The sequence below is a fragment of the Myxine glutinosa genome, chromosome 10 (genome assembly GCF_964187855.1).
Source record: "Myxine glutinosa chromosome 10, kmMyxGlut1.1, whole genome shotgun sequence".
Classification (NCBI taxonomy): domain Eukaryota; kingdom Metazoa; phylum Chordata; class Myxini; order Myxiniformes; family Myxinidae; genus Myxine; species Myxine glutinosa.
Window position 1 is genome coordinate 122,304,052 of NC_136270.1, and position 12,073 is coordinate 122,316,124.

General features: G+C 42.6%; 1 protein-coding gene across 4 annotated transcripts in view; it reads left to right on the forward strand.

Annotated features, from left to right (window-relative positions):
- LOC137433811 (arf-GAP with GTPase, ANK repeat and PH domain-containing protein 1-like) overlaps positions 1-12,073 on the forward strand; it is a 114,221-nt gene that overhangs the window by 72,373 nt on the left and 29,775 nt on the right. For all 4 annotated transcript variants that reach the window (XM_068126186.2, XM_068126185.2, XM_068126188.2 and 1 more), the window contains 2 exons: positions 6,086-6,190; positions 11,100-11,265. In XM_068126186.2, the coding sequence (XP_067982287.2) occupies positions 6,086-6,190; positions 11,100-11,265 (271 nt within the window). The remainder of the gene's footprint in view (positions 1-6,085; positions 6,191-11,099; positions 11,266-12,073) is intronic.

Consider the following 12,073-nt stretch of genomic DNA (forward strand, 5'->3'; position numbering starts at 1 on the left):
TGATGAAATCTCATTGCAAATCCAAAATAATTTTTGCATTTGACATGTGGTACAGTAAATATAATCGGTTTCATTGAAGTAAAGACATATTTTTATTCTTCTCTATCCCTTTAGGTACAAATTCCCCACCCATTTAAAGTGGAATTTAATATTGCGTGTCATTAGGCTGCAATTCTATCCCAAACTTACATTATTTGTTCAAAATATAATCTTTACATTTGCCGGAAATAAAGTTGGCCACACAGATAGCTCTGTGATGCAGCACTCCTGCCTTCAATGCAAAAAACCTGGAATAAACCATGTACAAGTTTCATACAGTATTTATTAAAGATATGCGCAGGGGAGGGTGAGGTGAGGAGGGAGAAATGGGGTGTGGGTGCTGAGGAGGGGAATGGCATTGGAGGACATGGGCATGTCGGAGATTATGAGAGTGAGTGGGGTGAGGGGGAAATTTTGCATGGAGGAATGCTTTTTTATATAAATGAACAGGATTATATATGACCAATCGATTATATGTGGAAAATTAGGTCCTCTGATGAAACCGTACCAGTGCTCTGCCATCTGAGCAAACCCCGACCAAGCATGCAATTTTCCCACATATAATTGCCACTCTCTTTACATTACTGGTTCCAGGTCACTTACTGCCAACCATAGGAGCGGCCTCCTCATGAGAGGGTCTTCCCCCAATGGGAGGACAAATCCATGTCCGCTATTATAGACACCACTAGGGGCATAGTAACACAATTATACAGACTTGGCATTTAATATGGAATATTTTTTCTTTGTGGGGGTGAACTTACTTTTCAAGATGTCTTAGAACCAAAAGTTCATTGGAATTATGTTGAAAATATTCTAGATTTTGTTAATGTGAACTTTAAAAGAAACAAAAACCACATTTGACATTTCGAAACAAATAAATTGATCCTTGAAAGTGATGTAAACTGATATCGAACTCAATTCATGGACAGTACTGTGTTAAACTTCTGTACGTTTTCCAGAAGTATCTCTTTATTTTGCACATTAGCCAAAAATTTTTTAAACAAAAACAAAAGTTAAATTACGACTGGGATTACAGACAGTAAAATTACAGTTCAGTACTTTGTGTAACCCCCACGAGCATTTAGGAGAGCACGTACACGTTGAGGCATGCTGTTCACGAGATTTGCCAAGGTTTGGACAGGAATTGCTTGTCATGCATTGACAATAGCCTGCTGCAATTCATGCACAGAGGTCGGCTGCTGGTCCAAGTGGTCGATTTGACGCGTTAATTCTGCCCACAAGTTCTCTATCGGATTCATATCCGGGGACATGGCAGGCCACTCCATATGCTCTCCACCACGGTCAGCAAGAAAGTGTTGGATCATGCGAGCACAATGAGGCCGTGCATTGTCATCTTGGGAGACAAAGTTTCCTCGAAAGGCTGCACGAGCAAATGGAAGCAATGTTTCTTCCAGAATGGCCCTGTACTTGAACTGGTTCAGGTTTCCATTCAGAACAACCAGGTCAGTTTTGCCCCCTGCATGAAAAGCAGCCCAAACGGTCACCCCACCACCTCCAGCTTGGACTCTTGGCACTATACAATCTTTGTTGTAGGCTTCATGCACTTGTCTGCGCACTCGGACGCGGCCATCTTGACGATAGACCAGAAATCTAGACTCGTCACTGAAGGTCACGTGATTCCAGTGTCCTGGCTGCCATTGACGGTGCTCTCTGGCCCACTGCAATCGGCGCTGGTGGTGTTGTCTGGTCAGGCGTGGCTTTCTCAGGGGACGCCTGGCACGATAGCCTGCTTGAACCAGTCGTTGGTTGACTAGCCTTCTGGATACAGGCACAGTTGTCAGTTGCTGCCACTCAGCCCTAAGCTGATTAGCTGACTTGGTACGGCCATTGTGGACTAACCGGTGCAGCTGGCGATCATCCCTCCTTGTGGTTCTGCGGGCATGTCCTGGCCTCGGTATTGGAGTAGGGACACCCCTCTGAACATTTCGTTTCAGGATCTTTGACACCTGACCTTGAGTGATGCCATACTGCCGAGCAATAGCACGCTGTTTAATGCCGTAATTTCGTAAAGCCACCACTCCATGACAAACAGCATTGTCGAGTTGACGGACCATCTCCAGAGGAAGCGGCAATAACTTTTGGAGACGTGCAGCAGTTGTTTTCCACTAATACAGAACGCAACAACCCTTATATACCCGACTGTGAAGCCAATCATCAAATGCACCTGTCGTACATTTTGCCATGCCACCTGTGATATAATCCTGTTGTTGACTTCTTGCTGCAACAGACAATCAGTGACATGGTTCTTTTAATAAATAAATCACCAAAGTTTAAAAGAAACTCACCAGATTGATATACGGAGTTAAGAAAGTAAACCCAAGTCAAGGAAAAAAAAATATTCCATATTAAATGCCGAGTCTGTATAAATGAACAGGATTTTAAATAACCAATAAATGTATTTGGGAAAATTGCACGCCCAAAGGTAGCACAGCCTTTGGACAAAATAACTGCAGTCAAGCGCTTCCTAAAGCCATGAATGAGCTTCCTGCACCTCTCTACTGGCAGTTTGACCCACTCTTCTTGTGCAAACTGTTCCAGTTCTCCCAGATTAGAAGGGAGCCTTCTCCAAACTGCTGTTTTCAGATCTCCCCACAGGTGTTCAATGGGATTTAGATCTGGACTCATTGCTGGCCACTTCAGAACAGTCCAGCATTTTGTCTTGAACCATTCCTGTGTGCGTTTTGAAGTGTGTTTGGGGTCATTGTCTAGCTGAAAGACCCATGACCTTCGACGGAGATGCAGCTTTCTGACACTGGGTTGAACATTGCGCTCCAAAATGCCTTGGTAATCTCCTGATTTAATGATGTCATGCACACATTCAGCCACCCAGTGCCAGAGGCAGCACAGCAACCCCAAAACATCACGGAACCTCCTCCATGTTTGACTTTAGGGAAGGTGTTATTTTCTTTGAAGGCTTCATTTTGTTTTCTGTAAATATAGAGATGATGTGCTTTTCCAAAAAGCTCAAATTTGGTCTCATCTGTCCACAGGATATTCTCCCAGAGGATTTTGGCTTATTCAGGTGTGTTTTGGCAAAGTCCAGTCAGCCTTTCGTATGTCTCTCTCAGCAGTGGGGTGCTCATGCATTTCCTTCCATAGAACCCCCTTTCATTGAGTTGGTGACGGATGTTGCGAGTTGAAACTGTGGTACCTTGTGTCTGTAGATCAGCTTGAATCTGCTTGCCAGTTGATTAAGGTGCTTTCTCCACCATTCAAACAATCCTTCGCTGCAATATGCGATGAAGCTTTCTCTTGCAGCCACGTCCAGGGAGGTTGGCTACAGTGCCATGGGCCTTAAACTTCCTGATAGCATTGCATGCGGTGGACACAGAAACATCAAGGTCTCTGTCGATGGACTTGTAGCCTTGAGATTGTCCATGCTTGGCTACAATCCTGTCTGACCTCCTCAGACAATTCTCTGGTTTTCTTTATTTTCTCCATGCTCATTGTGCTCCACACTGACACAAAACAGCAGAATGACTCCTTTTCTCTATTCAAACTGGTTGAATAAGTGATTTTTATATTGCAGGCACCTGCAACTCACCATAGGTGAGTTCAATTCCAAAGTAAAGGAGAAATCTAATTATTTCTAACAACTTCTAAAAGGTGCCAATAATATTGTCCAGGCCATTTTAGGATTTGTGTGTGGAATAAGCTAAATTTAGTTATAATTTCAGCTTTTTTTTGTTTTGTTCCACTGCAAACCAAATAAATACATATGTGGATACCCAAATATTTTTAATTTGGCAAGGCCAGAGAGGAGTCGGTAGAAGACGGAAAGACCACCAACCTGCCTGCGGTGAGTGAGTGAGAGGCCCTTGGAGTTAGCTTCATCGCGGGAGATTCCAATGATTCTGAATGCTTTGGTTTCAACAGCGTGAAGACGAGCTCGGTGCGAGGCAGGAGCACCAGCCCAGAGGGGAGAGCAGTATTCCATTGAGCTGCGGATGAAAGCCTTGTATGTGGTGAGGAGCTCAGGTGTGCCAAGGAAGGACTTCGCACGACGGAGGATGCCCAGTCGGCAACTGGCTTTGGAGGCCAGATTTGAAATGTGGTTTTCCCAGGAAAGATCATGGCAGATAGTGAGACCCAAAAGCTTGAGTGACAGAACTTCTTGGAGAGGATTATTCAGAAAGTGGATGGGAGGGTTGTCCAGTCGGTCTTTTCGGAGAGACATCGTAAGAGTGTGAGATTTGTCAGGATTGAAAGACATGTTCCACTTGTTTGCCCAGTCTGTGATTTTGTCCAGGTCTGCAGAGAGTGAGGAGGCTGCAGACTGCCGATCTGAGGGATGAAGAATGGAGCGACAGAGAGTAGAGTCATCAGCAAAGAGATACAGAGGATTTTCAAGAGAGTCAGAGAGATCATTGATGAAGACCAGAAAAAGCACAGGGCCCAGAACACTGCCTTGTGGAACTCCAGCCTGAACAGGAAGAGGAGATGAGAGAAACCCATTCAGGGCCACACGTTGACTATGACTAGAGAGGAAGTCCGCCAGCTATGCGTGGAGATTTCCATGGATACCAAAAGAGGAGAGTTTGGTGAGCAGAGCGGGGTGCCATACCGTATCGAAGGCACGTGATATGTCAAGGGAGACTGCTCTAATTTCCTGTTTGGCATTGAGGACCTCCATCCATTGTTGAGAAAGCAGAAGCAGCATGTCCAGAGTAGAGTGTCCAGGTCTGAAACCAAATTGATGATCAGAGATCAAGCCATTGGAGAAGAGGAAAGATTTCATATCTGAAGCAATGATGGATTCCATGACTTTGTTGATTATTGGGAGAAGGCTGATTGGTCTGTAGTTGCTGGGATCTGTTTTTGCACCTTTTTTGTGCAAAGCGGTGATGTTGGCAGATTTCCAAGCAGATGGAAGATGACCTTGAGCAAAAGAGAGGGTGAAGAGAACAGAGAGAGGGAGTGAAAGAGCGGAAGAACAGGATTTTAGGACCCGTGGGCTGATGCCGTCAGGTCCAGTTGCAGAATCCAAGTCGAGGGTTGACAGAAACTTTTCCACCTTGTCAGGAGGAAAGGACACAGAGTCCAGGAGCGACTGGGTACGGTGGGTGCAGAGAGGGATGGGTTTGGGACACAAGATTTAGAGGCAAACACAGAGTTGAGGCATTCAGCTTTTCACATATGAGGAAGAATGAGGGTGAAGGACAAGATGTACACAGAAGCAAACGTTGGGGAGAGTTAAGGAGGGTAGAAAAGATCATAGTTTTGGAAAGAGAATGATCTGAGAAGGTGAGAAGAATGAGATTGAAGAGAATACGAAAGTTGATTCCACAGTCGGGAGAAAAGAGGAACGAATGAGTGGAGGTGAGCAGTGATTCTGGATAGTTAGTTCCACCAGAAGGGTGTTATTGGTAAACCTTGTGCACCCTGCAGGAACCTGGGGGATTGGGAGGGGGACAAAGAACGGAAAGAGCAAATGATGGAAGACCAGAAAGGAGATGGTAGAAGATCAGCGAAGGTAGAAGACAGAGAGACGCAGATTAATCATCAGAGATTCCAATGATCTTAAATGCCTTGGTTTCAATGGTGTCACGCTGAGGAAGGTGTGAGGCAGGGGCGCCATCCCAAAAGCCCTTTTGTGTTGCTTAGGGTTTTGGGTTTTTGTTAATTTACAGATTGGGACTTTATAATGAGAGTAGGAACTTTGGTAAGCTGTTTTTACACTTATTGTCAGTACGAACAGCAAAGCATGATAAAATGTTTTTCCTTTCGAGAGAAATGGCATTACGCTGCAATGAATCTCGCATCCCGGTTTTGCATCCTCAGCAAGTCAGGTTGTAAAATTACAATTTGGAATGTTGTAGCTCCTATGTAGCTAGAAACTCATGCAAATGAACATTATTTATTGTTTTAGAGTAATTTTCTAGCCACATGCTTAACGTGGTCACCTTTTCCTTGCAACAACAAATACGTGTATACGTGTTATGCAACCATCTTTGCCTCAGAAGGGGGATGCCCACACATTGAACAATGTTTTTTACATCACTTTCTTGTCCATATATGTTATCAGGGAATTCTCTTGAAACGCAGTGGGAAGTCCTTGAATAAAGAATGGAAGAAAAAGTACCTGACACTCTGCGATAATGGAATTTTGACGTACCACCCCAGTCTGCACGTAAGCAATGCTTTGCGTCACCTTCTAGTACTTAGATGTATTGTTGCCATTATTCTGAGGTTTGAGTTTACCAACTAAAAGCTGTAACGTGTGTGTGTGTGTGTGTGTGTGTGTGTGTGTGTGTGTGTGTGTGTGTGTGTGTGTGTGTGTGTGTGTGTGTGTGTGTGTTTTTTTTTGTGTGTATATACATATATATATATATATATATATATATTTTTCCTTTTTAGATATACAGTCACGTGAAAAAGTAAGTACACCCCATGTAAAGTTTTGACTTTTTCAACATATTTCAACATTCAGCTATTTGATCTTCATTTTTTTTTTTTTTTTGTTCTTTTTTGTATACTGAATCGAGGCTCGTGAAAGAGCTGACATTTACTTCACAAACAAATCAACCAGACAAACAAAATATATAAAAAGAGGGAGCGGAAAACAAGAGAAGGGGAAGCACACAAACACTTGAGAGCACACAACATTTAAGAGCAGGGAGATGTGTGGGAGGGAGAGGGCTTGGGGGGAGGAGGCGTGGGAAGGGGGGTGGGAGAAGTATAAAACACAAGGACACCAAGGACTTCCAGGACAGAAGTTGGTATTTCAAAAAAGTGGAATTGGGGTGAAATTAGCGGGGATAGAAAAGATCAAGGTTTTGGATGGGGGAAGATAAGAGATGGTGGTGAACAGCTGTTTTAAAGACCTGGAGGGTGGAGTGGGATTGAAGAGAGTGAGGGAGTTTGTTCCAGAGGCAGGAGAAAAGAGGAATGAAGGAGTGAAGGTGAGCAGAGAGTCTTGATTTTGGCAGTATTTCAACAATATTGATAGATAAAGGTGATATAATATAACAAATATCATGAAACATTTACATTTTGTAGTCCATTGTATAATTTAAATAAACATAAATGCAAATTTCGCATGTGGAAAAAGTAAGTACACCCCTACATTTATCACTACTTCAAATACCTAAAATTAGAATCAGGTGCATCAGCTCAGGTGCAAATGATAAGAACATCGTTAGAGAGAATCTTGGAGGAACCTGTTTTATTTAAACCTCAGACATTTAGTTTGGTTTGCTCTTTGTTGTTGAAGTGTGCGGCGTCACCATGCCGAGATCAAAAGAGCTCTCTGATGCCTTCAGAAGAAGGTTATAGATGCCTACGAGTCTGGGAAGGGATTTAAAAAGATCTCCAAACAATTTGAAATCAATCATTCGACTGTCCGGAAGATCATCTACAAGTGGAGAAGATTTCAAACAACTGCCAACTTGTTCAGGCCAGGCCCGAGCCAGGCCCGTTCAGGCAAGTTCAACCCGAGAGCAGACCGCAAGATGCTGAAAGAAGTCTCTAAGAACCCCAGAATGACATCACGGGACCCACAGGTAGCTCTTGCCACTGTTGATGTCAAAGTGCACGAATCTACCATTAGAAAGAGGCTGCACAAATTTGATCTACAGGATCTATGTTGAAGGCAGCAGGAAGTTGGGGTATGAAGAGAATGACAGAGATCTGTAATCTGGTGGTGAAAGAAGGCCGCATTCCAGTGGATTGGGAACTGAGTACCCTCGTCCCTCTATACAAGGGGAAAGGTGACCCTCTGGACTGTGGCTCGTACCGAGCGATAAAGTTATTGGAGCATGGAATGAAGGTATTGGAAAGGGTGTTGGAGAGGAGGATAAGGAAGAAATTGAAGATCGACGAAATGCAGTTTGGATTTATGCCAGGAAGGGGAACGACAGATGCGCTTTTCATTGTGAGGCAGTTGCAGGAGAAGTACATGGAGAAGAGGAAGAAGTTGTTTCTTGGGTTTGTTGATCTGGAGAAAGCATTCGATAGGGTTCCACGCAAAGTATTGACATGGGCATTGAGGAAGTTAGGAGTGGAGGAATGGTTGATCAGAGTCGTGATGGCAATGTACAAAAGAGCGCGCACAGCTGTAAGGACGAAGGACGGGAACAGTGGTGAGTTTGAGGTGAAGGTGGGAGTGCATCAGTGGTCGGTACTAAGTCCACTACTATTTGTAGCTGTGATGGAGGTGCTGGCTCAGAACGTAAAGGAGGGTTTACCGTGGGAGTTGTTGTATGCAGATGATCTGGTGTTGATTGCGGAAAGTATGGATGGACTGAATCAAGATGCATAAGTGGAAGGAATGTATGGAGACAAAAGGTCTGAAGGTGAATATCGGAAAGACGAAGGTGATGGCAAGTGGTAAAGCATGTGGTGAGGTGGAAAGAACTGGGAAGTGGCCCTGTGCTGTGTAGGAAGGGTGTCGGAGTGAACTCCATTCAATGTACAATGTGCGCTGAGTGGGTTCATCAAAAATGTAGTGGTCTGAGAGGGTCATTAACCAGTGTGGCAGCTACATTCAAATGTAAGGTGTGCACAGAGGGAGCTGCAGATGGAGGAAATGTTGAGTTGGATCTTGGAGACGGCGTGAAGCTGGAAGGTGTGAAAACATTTTGCTACCTCGGAGACATGCTGAATGGAGAAGGTGGATCAGACTCGGCAACGGTTGCTCGAGTGAGATGTGCATGGAAGAAGTTTCGGGAACTGAGTAGTGTGCTGATGATGAGGGGAGTGTCGTTGAAGCTGAAGGGAAAGGTGTATGGTGCATGTGTGAGAAGTGTTATGATTTATGGGAGCGAGACATGGGTAATGAACGTAGAGCAGCAACGAAGGTTGGAAAGGGTGGAAATGCGAATGGTTCGACGGATGTGCGGAGTATCGTTGAGAGAGAGGAAGACAAATGATGAATTGCGAAAGATGATGGGAATAGAGCCTGTGATTGATGCTGTGAAGAGGAACAGGTTGAGATGGTTTGGTCATGTGTTGAGGAAGGATGAAAGTGACTGGTTGAGAAGAGTGATGGAAATGAATGTAGAAGGAAGTAGAGGACGGGGAAGACAGAGAAAGACTTGGCTAACGATGGTGGAAGAAGAAATGCGGGCAAGGGGGTTAACAAGGAGAGATGCAGAAAATAGGGCAAAATGGAGAAGATTGTCATGGGGACCGCAAGGCTAACCCCGCTCTAGTAGGGAAAATGGCCTTAAAATGCATGTTGTTGTTGTCTGTTGTATGGGAGGTGTGCCAGGAGGAAACCTTTGCTGTCCAGAAAGAACATCAGGGCAAGACTAAAGTTTGCCAATGAACACCTCGGCAAAGACCAGCACTTCTGGAACAATGTGCTCTGGACAGATGAGTCAAAGGTGGAGCTATTTGGCCACAGTACCAGAAGACATGTTTGGCGAAAACCAAAGACAGCATTTATTTAACCACAAGAACCTGATACCAACTGTAAAGCATGGTGGTGGAAATATTATGGTTTGGGGCAGCTTTGCTGCATCAGGGCCTGGGCAGCTCACCATCATAGAATCACGATGAATTCTTCATTGTACCAGAGGGTGCTTGAGGATAATGTGAGGCCATCTGTCGGAAGTTGAAGCTCAACCGAAGGTGGACCTTGCAACATGACAATGACCCTAAGCATACCAGTAAATCCACCAAGGAATGGCTGAAAAGAAAGAAATGGAGGGTTCTGGAATGGCCAAGTCAAAGCCCGGATCTAAATCCCATTGAGATGTTGTGGGGGATTTGAAACGAGCTGTGCATGCAAGAAACCCCTCAAACATCGCACAGCTGAAATAATTCTGTATGGAGGAGTGGGCAAAAATTTCTCCCAGTCGATGTCAGAGACAGGTAGACAGTTATAAGAAACGCCTACTTGAGGTTGTTTCTGCCAAAGGGGGCAATACCACCGATTAGAGCCAAGGGTGTACTTACTTTTTCCACATGCGAAATTTGCATTTATGTTTATTTAAATTATACAATGGACTACAAAATGTAAATGTTTCATGATATTTGTTCTATTATATCACCTTTATCTATCAATATTGTTGAAATACTGCCAAAATCAAGACTCTCTGCTCACCTTCACTCCTTCATTCCTCTTTTCTCCCGCCTCTGGAACAAACTCCCTCACTCTCTTCAATCCCACTCCACCCTCCAGGTCTTTAAAACAGCTGTTCACCACCATCTCTTATCTTCCCCCATCCAAAACCTTGATCTTTTCTATCCCCGCTAATTTCACCCCAATTCCACTTTTTTGAAATACCAACTTCTGTCCTGGAAGTCCTTGGTGTCCTTGTGTTTTATACTTCTCCCACCCCCCTTCCCACGCCTCCTCCCCCCAAGCCCTCTCCCTCCCACACATCTCCCTGCTCTTAAATGTTGTGTGCTCTCAAGTGTTTGTGTGCTTCCCCTTCTCTTGTCTTCCGCTCCCTCTTTTTATATATTTTGTTTGTCTGGTTGATTTGTTTGTGAAGTAAATGTCAGCTCTTTCACGAGCCTCGATTCAGTATACAAAAAAGAAAAAAAGAAAAAAAAAATGAAGATCAAATAGCTGAATGTTGAAATATGTTGAAAAAGTCAAAACTTTACATGGGGTGTACTTACTTTTTCACATGACTGTATATATATTTATATTTATATATTTATATATATATATATTTATTTATATATATATATATATATATATATATATATATATATATATATATATATATAAATATATATATATATGTATATATAAATATGTATATATAAATATATATATATAAATATATATATATATATATTTATATATATATATTTATATATATTTATATATATATATTTATATATATTTATATATATATATATTTATATATACATATATATATATATTTATATATATTTATATATATATATATATATATATATATGTATATATATATATATATATATATATATATATATATATATATATACATATATATATATATATATATATATATATATATATATATATATCTTACAATTTGTAAAGGTCAAGGAGGAAGGAAATATTTTGAGCCCGAAGTATAAAAAGCCCGTCTCTGCAGGACTACATGCAGAACTCTCATGGGAAGCAGATTGACTTGCTTCGCACAACTGTCAAAGTGCCAGGAAAGAGACCACCACGGGCAACGGGCCCCGGATCTGGAGCTAGCCCCAAGGCCAATGGTCTCGCTAAGGGTGTGAGCAGCATCCAGCTAACCGGCTCACAGGGTGAGCTTGCACTCAGACCATAACAGCACAGAGGTAGATTCTGTTGCACTCATGAATTGCCTATTGCCAACCAATCAACCTGTGCCTGTAAACGCTGTAAGAGCTGATCTATTGATTACTTATGCCTGGATGTGGGAGAGGAGGAAAATCAACATTTTTCACTACTTTTTTTTCCAAAAGTACAGAAAGAAGATAGTGCATAAAAATATCATTACCACGACCACCAAAGCTGGATGGAGGTTATATTTTCACCTCGTTGTTTGTTTGGCTGTTTGTCTGTCTGTGAACAGGATATTTCCAAAAGTTGTGGACGGATTCGGATGAAATTTGTTGTGGGGATTGGATATATGACAAGGACGAAATTATTAGATTTTGGTGAAGATCGGGTTCGTGATTCATGAAAAATTCTGCAAATGTCGGAACTGTGAATACCGACACCACAAATGTCCGGGCATTGTTTCAATTGGGAAAAGGGGTGTCGGTTCGTTGCATTTGACGATTTATAAGGGAAAAGTAAAAGAAATTACGAAAACAAATGCACATGATTACAGATTCATTCAAAATGCTGACACGTAAAAGAGCAACAACAACAACAGCAGCACTTTTTCCAGTTTATATTGAAGATATGGCCTCGCCACCTCTTCCTCCTCTTCACTGTCCTCTGTGCTTTGTATGTAGGTACATAATAAATATAAGCTTTATGAGTATAGGCAAGCATCACCAACCTCCTGCTAGATATCAATTGAGGTTTTTTGGGGTTTTTTAAAAGGACACGTTTATGGGTTTTTACGTACATTTTCATTCAGGT